Source organism: Salvelinus fontinalis, chromosome 2, assembly GCF_029448725.1.
Source record: "Salvelinus fontinalis isolate EN_2023a chromosome 2, ASM2944872v1, whole genome shotgun sequence".
Lineage (NCBI taxonomy): Eukaryota > Metazoa > Chordata > Actinopteri > Salmoniformes > Salmonidae > Salvelinus > Salvelinus fontinalis.
This window is the reverse complement of record NC_074666.1, coordinates 89,588,132-89,604,402: the sequence shown is the minus strand read 5'-3', so window position 1 is coordinate 89,604,402 and position 16,271 is coordinate 89,588,132. Positions and strand designations below refer to the sequence as shown.

Below are 16,271 nucleotides of genomic sequence, written 5' to 3'. Positions count from 1 at the left end.
AGACTACAGGATTCATCTGTGTCTGGGAAGCCAGCTCTTTGACTGGATTTGTGAAGCATGATGGAAGACTGACAATACACATTTTCATGCCCTCAACTTAGCCAAGTCACAGCCTGATGTTTGTCTGCAGACATGATGTGTAAAAAGCCTATAGCACAGCACCTTCTCTACTACAGGTCTCCACAACCAGGGGTACTAGGACTATACACAGGGGGTACTAGGACTATACACAGAGAGTACTAGGACTATACACGGGGGGTACTAGGACTATACACAGAGAGTACTAGGACTATACACGGGGGGTACTAGGACTATACACGGGGGGTACTAGGACTATACGCAGGGAGTACTAGGACTATACACAGGGGGTATTAGGACCATACACCAGGGGCACTAGGACTATACACGGGGGGTACTAGGACTATACACGGGGGGTACTAGGACTATACACGGGGGGTACTAGGACTATATGCAGGGGGTACTAGGACTATACACAGGGGGTATTAGGACCATACACCAGGGGCACTAGGACTATACACGGGGGGTACTAGGACTATACACGGGGGGTACTAGGACTATACACGGGGGGTACTAGGACTATACACGGGGGGTACTAGGACTATACACGGGGGGTACTAGGACTATATACACGGGGGGTACTAGGACTATACACGGGGGGTACTAGGACTATACACGGGGGGTACTAGGACTATACACAGGGGGTACTAGGACTATACACAGGGGTACTAGGACTATACACAGGGGTACTAGGACTATACACAGGGGGTACTTGAAAAGACTCATGAGACCACAGGGTTATTGGTAAAATGCACGGGGGGGGGGGGGGGGGGGGGGGGGGGTACTCCGGGCACAGCAGAATTCAGTTGGTGGTACAGTAACAGAAACAGTTTGGGAACCACTGCTCTACTAGATCTACATCCACAGAGACAGAAACTAGGGCAGCGTCCCAAATTACACCCTATATGGGCCCTGGTCAAATATATATATTTTAAATTAAACCTTTATTTAAACTAGGCAAGTCAGTTAAGAACAAATTCTTATTTACAGTGACGGCCTACACCGGCCAAACCCGGACGATGCTGGGCCAATTGTGCGGCGACCTATGTGACTTCCAATCACGGCTGGTTGTGATACAGCCTGGAATCAAACCAGGGTGTCTGTAGTGACTGCTGAGATACAGTGCCTTAGACCGCTGCGCCACTCGGGAGCCCAAAAGTAGTGCACTGTGCAGGGAATATGGGTGACGTTTGGGATGCGTCCTACGGCTTCAGGCTATAACCCTCATACAAACCAGGATTATATTCACATGGCAGCAAAACTAGAGACATACTGTCTAAAGAAGGAGGAGGCAGGAAGGAAAGGAGAGGAGGCAGGAAGGAAAAGGAGAGGAGGCAGGAAGGGAAAGGAGAGGAGGCAGGAAGGGAAAGGAGAGGAGGCAGGAAGGAAAGGATGCAGGAAGGAAAGGATGCAGGAAGGAAAGGATGCAGGAAGGGAAAGGAGAGGAGGCAGGAAGGAAAGGAGAGGAGGCAGGAAGGAAAGGAGAGGAGGCAGGAAGGGAAAGGAGGTAGGAAGGAAAGGAGAGGAGGCAGGAAGGAAAGGAACACATCTATAGTGCCATTCACAAACACACACATTCACCACACACACTGATACTCAAATGGTTCAAATCACATCATGATGACGTGGCGATCAGAGCTTGGTTGCTATGGGATGCCAGAGGTAGTGCATAGAGGATGAGGTGTGGACGATGCAGACGCCATGACAATACTTCATATGTGGGAAATTATGTGATGAGTGATGATTCACAAATTAAAAAGATGGCAGAAAGAAGAACAAGTTTGGCCAGTACTGGTCCAAAACATACTGATGTCAATCAAAAAAAATATATACAGTGATCCCTCGCCACTTCGCGGTTCACTTATCGCGGATTCGCTATTTCGCGGATTTTCATAATGCATTTTTTTTTTTTTTTTTGGTGCATTGTGCTCTGCATTCTGATTCGCTAAAAACTCAAAAAACATGGTGGCATGTCGGTGTACAAGGATCTTTTTGCAAAGAAGAAAAAAGAGCGACAACAGCTGCCTATCACTATGTTCTTCTCCCGAACAAACACACCTGCACCGCGGGCTTCAGAAGAGAACACTGCAGAGCGCAGTCAGGATGCAGCGGCCCAGTCTGAAGAGCAGTGAAACGGCCTACACGTGAGTCACTGTATTTGTATACATGTAATAGTTGCTAATTGTAAAAAAAAAAAAAGTTTTCTATTTCGCGGATTTCACTTATCGCGGGTCATTTTCGGAACGTAACCCCCGCGATAAACGAGGGATTACTGTATACTTTTTATAAAATAATTTCAAAAATATATATTTTTTAAGTCATTAATTTGACAGATCTCTCGTCTGAACAAACTGTTTATTAATATATAGATATGTTTTATTTAGAATACTTTTTGTAAAAAGTCACCATACATTCAATGTCAAAGTTCAATAGTATCACATTTCTGATCATTGCGCTGTAGCATGCTCAAAGATAATAATTACTTTTTATATTATTCAAATAAATATTTTGTATTTTTCTGGAAATCTTTTTACAACAACACTTAACGCATTTTTCAAAGAAATGAAGACCAAAAAAGGACATAATCACTCAGAACATACGATGATAATCATATTATTAAACATATTGTTTGTACTTTCCTTCAACTAGATCACAGCAGTTATGGAGAAAATTAGACAAAGGTCATGGAAGGTTCAAATAGTTGTAGAGGGGTCAATGATGACTGCCCCAACTGCTGAAAGAGCATATTTAGGGGTCAGAAAAGGTCCAAACTGAGGTCCATCAAGGAGTATTTCAAGGAAAATTAATATTTCAGACTGACCACTCATGGGATGGCTGGGAGGAGGTCCTAGAAGGGACTGGATGTATATAGTGTGATTTGAAACCAGATATATTTTGCACTGTGAAACATTTATTAATATTTTTTTCTAAATAATCATCTTGATTTAAAGAATCATAAGAAGAGAAAAATACGAAATTCGTCTGGGATGGTAATAATCACCCAGACAAAAGTTGATAAAACAAAAGTGATTCTTGTGTCAAATTTGAAGGGGTGTCCAAGTTAAACTATGATATTTATATTCCACAACCTAAGTTGCACATTAAACTACCACAGAAAAAAGGAACATTTCAGAAGTAAGGCATAATGACGCAGTCGACAAAAACCTCAAATCGACATCAGCGTTGACAGGTCACACCAGGCAATGAGTGCAGCGCCACATAGTGCATATCAAAGGAACAACAGACAGAATATCTGCACAGCCTCACTGCAAACAAAGGCTATGTCCCAAATAGCACCCCTTCCCTATAGAAGGGCCCCTAAGGGCCCTGGTCAAATTGTACATAGGGAATAGGGTTCCATTTGACACATCCAAAGTCTCCATCATCATGTTTAGTCATTCCACGTGCTTTAGAAAAGCAGTTTAGTCCAGTGGCTGAGTGAGTACAATGACTGTATACAATGTTGATATTTTTGGCACTTGTACCGTACACGAACATGTCTTTTCAGATTGAACAAAATGACACAACCATGTACATGCATGAAAGTCAAAGACAAGCAGTGGCAAAGGCAGTCTCTTGTTTGAGATTGAGAGTTAGTAGTGTCCATTTTGTCTCTCGCACGGACATTGATTAGATAGAGAAGTTCAAAGTTTAGAGTTCAGAGTGGGAAACGCTGCAAGCCGATTGGTGGATGGGCTCCTCCCTGGCTCTCCCTCTCAGCGCCCTCCTCATCCTCTACCCACCAACCGCCACTGTCACCGCCACCGACCCGAGGAAGGAAGGAGTGAAGGAGGGATCAAGGAGAGGAAGAAAGGACAGAAAGGAGGGATGAGACTTGGAGCTCTTCCACTTGGAGAAGGAGTGCGTGGAAGCAGGGGGGAGGAGGGGGATACAGGGAGACTGAGGGGAGAGACAGGGAGGAGACTAAGGGAGAGACTAAGGGGAGACCGAGGGGGAGAGACTAAGGGGGAGAGTCTAAGGGGTGAGATTGAGGTGGAGAGATTAAGGGGGAGAGACTAAGTGGTGAGATTGTTGGGGAGAGACTGGAAGGGGAGGGGGGGCTGGGAAGAGAGGGGGAGGCCCCTGCGCTATCCGGTAGGGAGCTGTCTCTGTCTGTTCTCACACTGTCGAAATCAATTTGCCATCGGGATCAGAACTGTGGAACAAGGAACAAAGAGAAAGGAAGCTTGCCAGGTGGGAAGAGAAGTGACACACTCTGAGAGAAGATGGAGGGACAAGACAGCCACAAGGCAAGGAAGGCAGGCAGGCAGGGGTGGATTTGGGAGGAGCGGTGTAGGGAGGAGAGGGGTGCTGTACCATCAGCGTGTTTTGAGTGGATCAGTTTGAACAAGGCACAGAATCACTCATCTTGATCACACGATGAGTAGTGATCAGTGGTAAGTTGGAGATGAGTGGTTCTGCACAGTCAGACTGCAGTGTCGTCCATCCCAAACACGCACCATGAGTAGCAAGTACCTCCCTCCCACCTAAACCTCCCACACCAAAACACACCTGGCTGCCATAGTTACCGAGATGGGACTCCCTTCATCAGGGTCATGTTCATTAGGACACATAAAATGCTTTGCAACAGACATTTGCATTTCTTATTGTACAAGTCCAGGTTAGTACCACTTGTTTCAGTCAGTTTTCCTCCGTTTGGTAACCTAATGAACACGATCCAGGCCTCTATATCACTATCTGAATATTAATGATGATAGCAGAAAACTAACTTTTGAAGGGTAAAGAAATTGAATGTATTGATAATTTGAATGTTTCACAGAATCACTTGTCTTTTTGAACAATATGCAAATTCAACCCAAGTAACCTAGAGGCCATTTGTGATGAGGTAATCCAAGTCATCTGGTTGGCAGTGGGGGTCTGGTGTAAGATGAGTTCAGTGCCTCTAGGGTGGAGATACCCTGGGCCCGTTAGGTCTATAAATACAAGATCTGACCCAGAATCAGATATTCAGGAACAAAAGGAGTATGTGAAACGACCATAGACTTGGATAGACAGCTCAAGTGCAACAAAGCCTGTTTTAGCATGGACAGCTCCATTGAGGACATTCACCATTTTGAAGTAGTCAACTGGGTGGGACTTCCTATTGGTTATGGAAGGATCACATAATTCCATCCAGATCATCAGGAGGGATCAGCCAATGAATGATGGAACAAACATTATATAAATGGAGGTGGTTGTAAATAGCCAACCTTGGATTTATACCTGTTCAGACAACAGACTACAGGTGGCAGTGTTGATCATTTCAGTTTGTTGACCGACTGTCAATAGAAGAAGAAGAAGAAATTGCCTTCTTTCTTTTAGAGGAAAACTCCACCCAAAAGCGATCTTTTGGTATTTGTTTCAGTAGTCCATTGTTGACAAAGTCCCCCAAAAGTTTTGGTTGAAGTTACATATGTTGAAAACTTGATTGCTGACAAGTAAAACGTTTTTGGTACTACGTCAACAATGGACTAATGAAACAAATACCAAAAGATCACTTTTGGGTGGAGTTTTCCTTTAAAATGGAGAAATCCCTCAATGGTGCTACCAATGCTGTCACAGAAGCCATTATGGCAAAGATGCAAAAAAGAGCTCTCTATCAAACTCTATGTAGAAGGACTTGGAGCGCCAGACCAGAGCTCATCAGAGCTCCAGCCTCACCAAGCAGTGATGTCAACATGGGGTCAGAATGATGTAATTCGATGTCACAACACACATACATACAAGTAAACACACGCACACACACCTTCCCCATCGTCAGACAGACAGAAATAAATCAATCTCTTCAGATTAACCTAGGTTAACCTCTCCTCCCACAGCAGTGGATCTGACTTCTGATTGGATTACAATTAACTAACTCTGTCCCAAATGGAACCCTATTCCTAATTAGCTGCACTGCTTCTGAAAAGGGCCCATAGGGCTCTGGTCAAAAGTAGTGCACTATAGACACTAGTTATATGAAATGCTGTTGTCATTAAATAACACAAGTCAATATAGCAGCTATGGAGTCTGAGGAAAAAGCAAGCAAGACCCAAAAAGAGGAGAAATGAAAGCTTCCTCAGAGCTGGACATCCAAGACTGGTCTTATATAATATATGCCATTTAGCAGACACTTTTATCCAAAGCCTGAAGAGCTGCAGTGTCTCCAAGTTTTAACTCCGACTAAACAACTAAACTTCCACATCAAAGCAATATCGGTCTTTAATGATCTATACTGAACCAAAATATAAACACAACATGTAAAGTGTTGGTCCCATGTTTCATGAGCTGAAGTAAAAGTTCCGAATTTTTCTATACGCAGAAAACAGCTTATTTCTCTCAAATTCTGTGCACAAATTTGTTTACCTCCCAGTTAGTGAGAATTTCTCTTTTGCCAAGATAATCCATCCACCTGACAGGTGTGGCATATCAAGGAACTGATTAAACAGCATGATCATTACACAGGTGCATCTTGTGCTGGTGACAATAGAAGGCCACTCTAAAATGTGCAGTTTTGTCACACAACACAATGCTACAGATGTCCCAAGTTTTGAGGGTGTGTGAAATTGGCATGCTGACTGCAGGAATGTCCACAAGAGCTGTTGCCAGAGAATTTCATGTTCATTTCTCTACCATAAGCTGCGTCCAATGTTGTTTTGGAGTATTTGGCAGTCCATCCAACCGGCCTCACAACCACAGACCACGTGTAGCCACGCCAGCCCAGGACCTCCACATCCAGCTTCTTTACCTGCGGTATTGTCTGAGACCAGCCACCCGGACAACTGATGAAACTGAGGGTTTGCACAACCGAAGAACTTATGCAAAAACTGTCAGAAACAGTCTCAGGGAAGCTCATTTGCATACTTGTAGTCCTAATTAGGGTCGTGACCTGACAGGCGTCGTAACAGACTTCGCTGGCCAATGGCACGCTGGAGAAGTGTGCTCTTCACAGATGAATCCCGGTTTCAACTGTACCGAGCAGATGGCAGACATGGCGTTGTGTAGGCGAGTGGTTTGCTGATGTCAATGTTGTGAACGGGGTGCCCCATGGTGGCGGAGGGGTTATGGTATGTGCAGGCATAAAATAAGGACAACAATTGCATTTTAATTGATGGCAAATTGAATGCACAGAGATACCATGTTGAGATCCTGAGGCCCATTGTTGTTCCATTCATCCATCACCATCACCTCATGTTTCAGCATGATAATGTACGGCCCCATGTCGCAAGGATCTGTACACAATTCCTGGAAGCTGAAAATGTGCCAGTTCTTTCATGGCCTGCATACTCACCAGACATGTCATCCATTGAGCATGCTTGGGATGCTCTGGATCAACGTGTACAACAGCGTGTTCCAGGTTCCGCCAATATCCAGCAACTTTGCACAGCTATTCCACAGGCCTCAATCAACAGCCTGATCAACTCTATGGGAAGGTGATGTCGTGCTGCATGAGGCAAATCATGTTCACACCAGATGCTGACTGGTTTTCTGATCCACACCCCTACTTAAGGTATCTCTGACCAACAGATGCATATCTGTATTCCCAGTAGTGTGAAATCCATATATTAGGGCCTAATGAATTTATTCCAATTGAATGATTTCCTCATATGAACTGTAACTCATGTTGCGCTTATATTTTAGTTCATGTTAGTTTTATTTTTACTCTCATATCCCAGTCTAGTCAGTGCTGTGTATCTAGTCATTCATACTACATCGTGATCAGTCATTCATACCACTCAATGTAACTACCAGGTCAGTACAGTAGTTCACATTCATACTACATCGTGATCAGTCATTCATACAACTCAATGTAACTACCAGGTAGGAACAGTAGTTCACATTCATACTACATCGTGATCAGTCATTCATACCACTCAATGTAACTACCAGGTAGGAACAGTAGTTCACATTCATACTACATCGTGATCAGTCATTCATACCATTCAATGTAACTACCAGGTCAGTACAGTAGTTCACATTCATACTACATCGTGATCAGTCATTCATAGCACTCAATGTAACTACCAGGTCAGTAGTTCACATTCATACTACATCGTGATCAGTCATTCATACCACTCAATGTAACTACCAGGTAGGTACAGTAGTTCACAATCATACTACATCGTGATCAGTCATTCATACCACTCAATGTAACTACCAGGTCAGTACTGTAGTTCACATTCATACTACATCGTGATCAGTCATTCATACCACTCAATGTAACTACCAGGTCAGTAGTTCACATTCATACTACATCGTGATCAGTCATTCATAGCACTCAATGTAACTACCAGGTCAGTAGTTCACATTCATACTACATCGTGATCAGTCATTCATACCACTCAATGTAACTACCAGGTCAGTAGTTCACATTCATACTACATCGTGATCAGTCATTCATACCACTCAATGTAACTACCAGGTAGGAACAGTAGTTCACATTCATACTACATCGTGATCAGTCATTCATACCACTCAATGTAACTACCAGGTCAGTACAGTAGTTCACATTCATACTACATCGTGATCAGTCATTCATAGCACTCAATGTAACTACCAGGTCAGTAGTTCACATTCATACTACATCGTGATCAGTCATTCATAGCACTCAATGTAACTACCAGGTCAGTAGTTCACATTCATACTACATCGTGATCAGTCATTCATACCACTCAATGTAACTACCAGGTCAGTAGTTCACATTCATACTACATCGTGATCAGTCATTCATAGCACTCAATGTAACTACCAGGTCAGTAGTTCACATTCATACTACATCGTGATCAGTCATTCATACCACTCAATGTAACTACCAGGTCAGTAGTTCACATTCATACTACATCGTGATCAGTCATTCATAGCACTCAATGTAACTACCAGGTAGGTACAGTAGTTCACAATCATACTACATTGTGATCAGTCATTCATACCACTCAATGTAACTACCAGGTCAGTACAGTAGTTCACATTCATACTACATCGTGATCAGTCATTCATACCACTCAATGTAACTACCAGGTCAGTAGTTCAGGACGGTTGATAATAAGGTTCTTACCTTGCAGCAGCAAAGCGACTGTCATAGTCCTCAAGAGCAGGCTGAAATGGAAAAGAACATTATCATGACACAGTTCATTCCTACATTAGAACCCTCCTTAACACACAGTTCATTCCTACATTAGAACCCTCCTTAACACACAGTTCATTCCTACATTAGAACCCTCCTTAACACACAGTTCATTCCTACATTAGAACACTCCTTAACACACAGTTCATTCCTACATTAGAACACTCCTTAACACACAGTTCATTCCTACATTAGAACACTCCTTAACACACAGTTCATTCCTACATTAGAACACTCCTTAACACACAGTTCATTCCTACATTAGAACACTCCTTAACACACAGTTCATTCCTACATTAGAACACTCCTTAACACACAGTTAATTCCTTCATTAGAACACTTCTTAACACACAGTTCATTCCTACATTAGAACACTCCTTAACACACAGTTCATTCCTTCATTAGAACACTCCTTAACACACAGTTCATTCCTACATTAGAACACTCCTTAACACACAGTTCATTCCTTCATTAGAACACTCCTTAACACACAGTTCATTCCTTCATTAGAACACTCCTTAACACACAGTTCATTCCTTCATTAGAACACTCCTTAACACACAGTTCATTCCTTCATTAGAACACTCCTTAACACACAGTTCATTCCTTCATTAGAACACTCCTTAACACACAGTTCATTCCTACATTAGAACACTCCTTAACACACAGTTCATTCCTACATTAGAACACTCCTTAACACACAGTTCATTCCTACATTAGAACACTCCTTAACACACAGTTCATTCCTACATTAGAACACTCCTTAACACACAGTTCATTCCTTCATTAGAACACTCCTTAACACACAGTTCATTCCTACATTAGAACACTCCTTAACACACAGTTCATTCCTTCATTAGAACACTCCTTAACACACAGTTCATTCCTACATTAGAACACTCCTTAACACACAGTTCATTCCTACATTAGAACACTCCTTAACACACAGTTCATTCCTTCATTAGAACACTCCTTAACACACAGTTCATTCCTACATTAGAACACTCCTTAACACACAGTTCATTCCTACATTAGAACACTCCTTAACACACAGTTCATTCCTTCATTAGAACACTCCTTAACACACAGTTCATTCCTTCATTAGAACATTCCTTAACACACAGTTCATTCCTTCATTAGAACACTCCTTAACACACAGTTCATCCCTTCATTAGAACACTCCTTAACACACAGTTCATTCCTACATTAGAACACTCCTTAACACACAGTTCATTCCTTCATTAGAACACTCCTTAACACACAGTTCATTCCTTCATTAGAACACTCCTTAACACAGTTTCTTAATACATTTTGTTTTATTGAACCTTTATTGAACTGGGCAAGTCAGTTCTTATTTACAATGACGGCCTACCAAAAGACAAACGGCCTCCTGTGGGGACGGGGGCTGGGATTAAAAATAAAAATAAATTAAAATGTATTAGAACACATTAGAACACTCCTAATAGAGGCCGATTAATTAGGCCGATTTCATGTTTTCATAACAATCGGTAATCGGACTTTTTGGGACGCCGATTATGGCGGATTACATTGCTATCCAAAAGGAAACTATGTGGCAGGCTGAACACCTGTTACGCGAGTGCAGCATCAAAAGGACCTTGTGGCTACAAGGAGCCAAGGTAAGTTGAGCCAAGGTCAGTTAAGAACCAATTCTTATTTACAATGACGGCCTACCCCGGGCCAAACCCTAACAACGCTGGGCCAATTGTGCGCCACCCTATGAGATTCCGAATCACAGCTGGTTGTGATAGTCTGGAATCGAACCAGGGTCTGTAGTGATGCCTCTAGCACTGAGACGCAGTGCCTCGGATCGCTGAGCCACTCGGGAGCCCCAAGTATGGTCATGTATGATCACTCACACAGTGTCTATTTTATAGATGTACTTTCAGAAACTCTCATGAATAAAAGCAGTTATTGAAAGAGAGCCTCCAGCAGATGGCGCCAGAGCCATGTTCCTAGACTATATCCCTGTGTTCTCCTGCAGTATTACTCCTTACAGTACATGGTGTTAACAGAACAATACACCAAACTGACTGGAGTCCTCCAGATAGCCAATCAGACACCTCCACTCTCCAGACTGAATCAACCACAGTGGATTACTGGGAAGAGGGCGTGTTCTGAGTGGGAGATTGTGTTTGTCGTGTGTCTTTAGAAGTATATGGCTGTCTGTTTCAGTTGTGTAGAGAAAATGGTTTTAGGGCCGTGGCCTGGTGTGTGTCAGCGTCCTTCCATCTGTGTGTCAGCATCTGTCCGACTGCGTGTTCGCTCGCAAACACTGACCTGTGTGGTAAAGCCTGCCATGCTGTAGGGCCTGGGTCTGCTCTGTGCCAGGCTCTGTGCCAGCAGGCGGGCAGTCAGGCCGTAGTCGGGCATGGGCAGAGACATGTCGCTCTCTAGCAGGTTCCCGGTGCTGCTGCTCTTCCCATGGTGCAGACTGGAGGGGACAGCAATCCTTCAGTCAATCAAATCAATCTTTACTGACCGTGAAGAGATGAGATGGTACTGGACATTATCATATTATTGTTCCAGCCTGAACAGTATAGTACTGGCTAGGATATTACTTACTTCACCTGAACGGTATAGTACTGGCTAGGATATTAGTTACTTACTTCACCTGAACGGTATAGTACTGGCTAGGATATTAGCTCCTTCACCTGAACGGTATAGTACTGGCTAGGATATTATTATTATTATTTTTTTTTATTTCACCTTTATTTAACCAGGTAGGCTAGTTGAGAACAAGTTCTCATTTGCAACTGCGACCTGGCCAAGATAAAGCATAGCAGTGTGAACAGACAACAACACAGAGTTACACATGGAGTAAACAATAAACAAGTCAATAACATGGTAGAAAAAAGAGAATCTATATACAATGTGTGCAAAAGGCATGAGGTAGGCAATAAATCGAATAATTACAATTTAGCAGATTAACACTGGAGTGATAAATCATCAGATGATCATGTGCAAGAAGAGATACTGGTGTGCAAAAGAGCAGAAAAGTAAATAAATAAAAGCAGTATGGGGGTGAGGTAGGTAAATTGGGTGGGTAGTTTACAGATGGACTATGTACAGCTGCAGCGATCGGTTAGCTGCTCGGATAGCAGATTTTTAAAGTTGTTGAGGGAGATAAAAGTCTCCAACTTCAGAGATTTTTGCAATTCGTTCCAGTCGCAGGCAGCAGAGAACTGGAAGGAAAGGCGTCCAAATGAGGTTTTGGCTTTAGGGATGATCAGTGAGATACACCTGCTGGAGCGCGTGCTACGGGTGGGTGTAGCCATCGTGACCAGTGAACTGAGATAAGGTGGCACTTTACCTAGCATAGCCTTGTAGATGACCTGGAGCCAGTGGGTCTGACGACGAACATGTAGCGAGGGCCAGCCGACTAGGGCATACAGGTCGCAGTGGTGGGTCGTATAAGGTGCTTTAGTAACAAAACGGATGGCACTGTGATAAACTGCATCCAGTTTGCTGAGTAGAGTATTGGAAGCTATTTTGTAGATGACATCGCCGAAGTTACTTACTTCACCTGATCGGTATAGTACTGGCTAGGATATTAGTTACTTACTTCACCTGAACGGTATTGTACTGGCAAGGATATTATCTACTTCACCTGAACAGTATAGTACTGGCTAGGATATTAGTTACTCACTTCACCTGAACGGTATAGTACTGGCTAGGATATTAGCTGCTTACTTCACCTGAACGGTATAGTACTGGCTAGGATATTAGCTACTTCACCTGAACGGTATAGTACTGGCTAGGATATTACTTACTTCACCTGAACGGTATAGTACTGGCTAGGATATTAGCTACTTCACCTGAACGGTATAGTACTGGCTAGGATATTAGTTACTCACTTCACCTGAACGGTATAGTACTGGCTAGGATATTAGTTACTTACTTCACCTGAATGGTATAGTACTGGCTAGGATATTAGTTACTTACATCACCTGAACGGTATAGTCCTGGCTAGGATATTAGCTCCTTACTTCACCTGAACGGTATAGTACTGGCTAGGATATTAGCTCCTTCACCTGAACGGTATAGTCCTGGCTAGGATATTAGCTGCTTACTTCACCTGAACGGTATAGTACTGGCTAGGATATTAGCTCCTTCACCTGAACGGTATAGTACTGGATAGGATATTAGTTACTTCACCTGAACGGTATAGTACTGGCTAGGATATTAGTTGCTTACTTCACCTGAACGGTATAGTCCTGGCTAGGATATTAGCTCCTTACTCCACCTGAACGGTATAGTACTGGCTAGGTTATTAGCTACTTACTTCACCAGAACAGTATAGTACTGGCTAGGATATTAGCTGCTTACTTCACCTGAACGGTATAGTACTGGCTAGGATATTAGCTGCTTACTTCACCTGAACGGTATAGTACTGGCTAGGATATTAGCTACTTCACCTGAACGGTATAGTACTGGCTAGGATGTTAGCTACTTACTTCACCTGAACGGTATAGTACTGGCAAGGATATTATCTACTTCACCTGAACGGTATAGTACTGGCTAGGATATTAGCTCCTTACTTCACCTGAACGGTATAGTACTGGATAGGATATTAGCTCCTTCACCTGAACGGTATAGTACTGGCTAAGATATTAGTTACTTCACCTGAACGGTATAGTACTGGCTAGGATATTAGTTACTTACTTCACCTGAACGGTATAGTACTGGCTAGGATATTAGTTACTTCACCTGAACGGTATAGTACTGGCTAGGAAATTAGTTACTTACTTCACCTGAACGGTATAGTACTGGCTAGGATATTAGTTACTCACTTCACCTGAACGGTATAGTACTGGCTAGGATATTAGTTACTTACTTCACCTGAACGGTATAGTACTGGCTAGGATATTAGTTACTTCACCTGAACGGTATAGTACTGGCTAGAATATTAGCTCCTTACTTCACCTGAACGGTATAGTACTGGCTAGGATATTAGCTACTTACTTTACCTGAACGGTATAGTACTGGCTAGAATATTAGCTCCTTCACCTGAACGGTATAGTACTGGCTAGGATATTAGCTCCTTACTTCACCTGAACGGTATAGTACTGGCTAGAATATTAGCTCCTTCACCTGAACGGTATAGTACTGGCTAGGATATTAGCTCCTTACTTCACCTGAACGGTATAGTACTGGCTAGGATATTAGCTCCTTACTACACCTGAACGGTATAGTACTGGCTAGAATATTAGCTCCTTCACCTGAACAGTATAGTACTGGCTAGGATATTAGTTACTTCACCTGAACGGTATAGTACTGGCTAGGATATTAGTTACTTACTTCACCTGAACGGTATAGTACTGGCTAGGATATTATCTACTTCACCTGAACGGTATAGTACTGGCTAGGATATTAGCTCCTTCACCCGAACGGTATAGTCCTGGCTAGGATATTAGTTACTTACTTCACCTGAACGGTATAGTACTGGCTAGGATATTAGTTACTTACTTCACCTGAATGGTATAGTACTGGCTAGGATATTAGTTACTTACATCACCTGAACGGTATAGTCCTGGCTAGGATATTAGCTCCTTACTTCACCTGAACGGTATAGTACTGGCTAGGATATTAGCTACTTCACCTGAACGGTATAGTACTGGCTAGGATATTAGTTACTCACTTCACCTGAACGGTATAGTACTGGCTAGGATATTAGCTCCTTACTTCACCTGAACGGTATAGTACTGGATAGGATATTAGCTCCTTCACCTGAACGGTATAGTACTGGCTAAGATATTAGTTACTTCACCTGAACGGTATAGTACTGGCTAGGATATTAGTTACTTACTTCACCTGAACGGTATAGTACTGGCTAGGATATTAGTTACTTCACCTGAACGGTATAGTACTGGCTAGGAAATTAGTTACTTACTTCACCTGAACGGTATAGTACTGGCTAGGATATTAGTTACTCACTTCACCTGAACGGTATAGTACTGGCTAGGATATTAGTTACTTACTTCACCTGAACGGTATAGTACTGGCTAGGATATTAGTTACTTCACCTGAACGGTATAGTACTGGCTAGAATATTAGCTCCTTACTTCACCTGAACGGTATAGTACTGGCTAGGATATTAGTTACTTCACCTGAACGGTATAGTACTGGCTAGAATATTAGCTCCTTCACCTGAACGGTATAGTACTGGCTAGGATATTAGCTACTTACTTTACCTGAACGGTATAGTACTGGCTAGAATATTAGCTCCTTCACCTGAACGGTATAGTACTGGCTAGGATATTAGCTCCTTACTTCACCTGAACGGTATAGTACTGGCTAGGATATTAGCTCCTTACTACACCTGAACGGTATAGTACTGGCTAGAATATTAGCTCCTTCACCTGAACAGTATAGTACTGGCTAGGATATTAGTTACTTCACCTGAACGGTATAGTACTGGCTAGGATATTAGTTACTTACTTCACCTGAACGGTATAGTACTGGCTAGGATATTATCTACTTCACCTGAACGGTATAGTACTGGCTAGGATATTAGCTCCTTCACCCGAACGGTATAGTCCTGGCTAGAATATTAGTTACTTACTTCACCTGAACGGTATAGTACTGGCTAGGATATTAGTTACTTACTTCACCTGAATGGTATAGTACTGGCTAGGATATTAGTTACTTACATCACCTGAACGGTATAGTCCTGGCTAGGATATTAGCTCCTTACTTCACCTGAACGGTATAGTACTGGCTAGGATATTAGCTCCTTCACCTGAACGGTATAGTACTGGCTAGGATATTAGCTCCTTCACCTGAACGGTATAGTCCTGGCTAGGATATTAGCTGCTTACTTCACCTGAACGGTATAGTACTGGCTAGGATATTAGCTCCTTCACCTGAACGGTATAGTACTGGATAGGATATTAGTTACTTCACCTGAACGGTATAGTACTGGCTAGGATATTAGTTGCTTACTTCACCTGAACGGTATAGTCCTGGCTAGGATATTAGCTCCTTACTCCACCTGAACGGTATAGTACTGGCTAGGTTATTAGCTACTTACTTCACCTGAACAGTATAGTACTGGCTAGGATATTAGCTG

General features: G+C 42.8%; 1 protein-coding gene across 5 annotated transcripts in view; it reads right to left on the bottom strand.

Moving 5' to 3' along the window:
• Nucleotides 1-16,271, bottom strand: part of LOC129831194 (brain-specific angiogenesis inhibitor 1-associated protein 2-like) — a 184,097-nt gene that overhangs the window by 8,225 nt on the left and 159,601 nt on the right. For 3 of the 5 annotated variants that reach the window (XM_055894317.1, XM_055894343.1, XM_055894334.1), the window contains exons 13-14: nt 11,480-11,633; nt 9,113-9,153 (exon numbers count right to left, since the gene is read on the bottom strand). In XM_055894317.1, coding sequence (XP_055750292.1) covers nt 9,113-9,153; nt 11,480-11,633 — 195 coding nt within the window. Of the gene's footprint in view, nt 1-2,416; nt 4,235-9,112; nt 9,154-11,479; nt 11,634-16,271 lie in introns of those variants that run through there. The other 2 variants (XM_055894310.1, XM_055894325.1) reach the window with 2 other exon arrangements.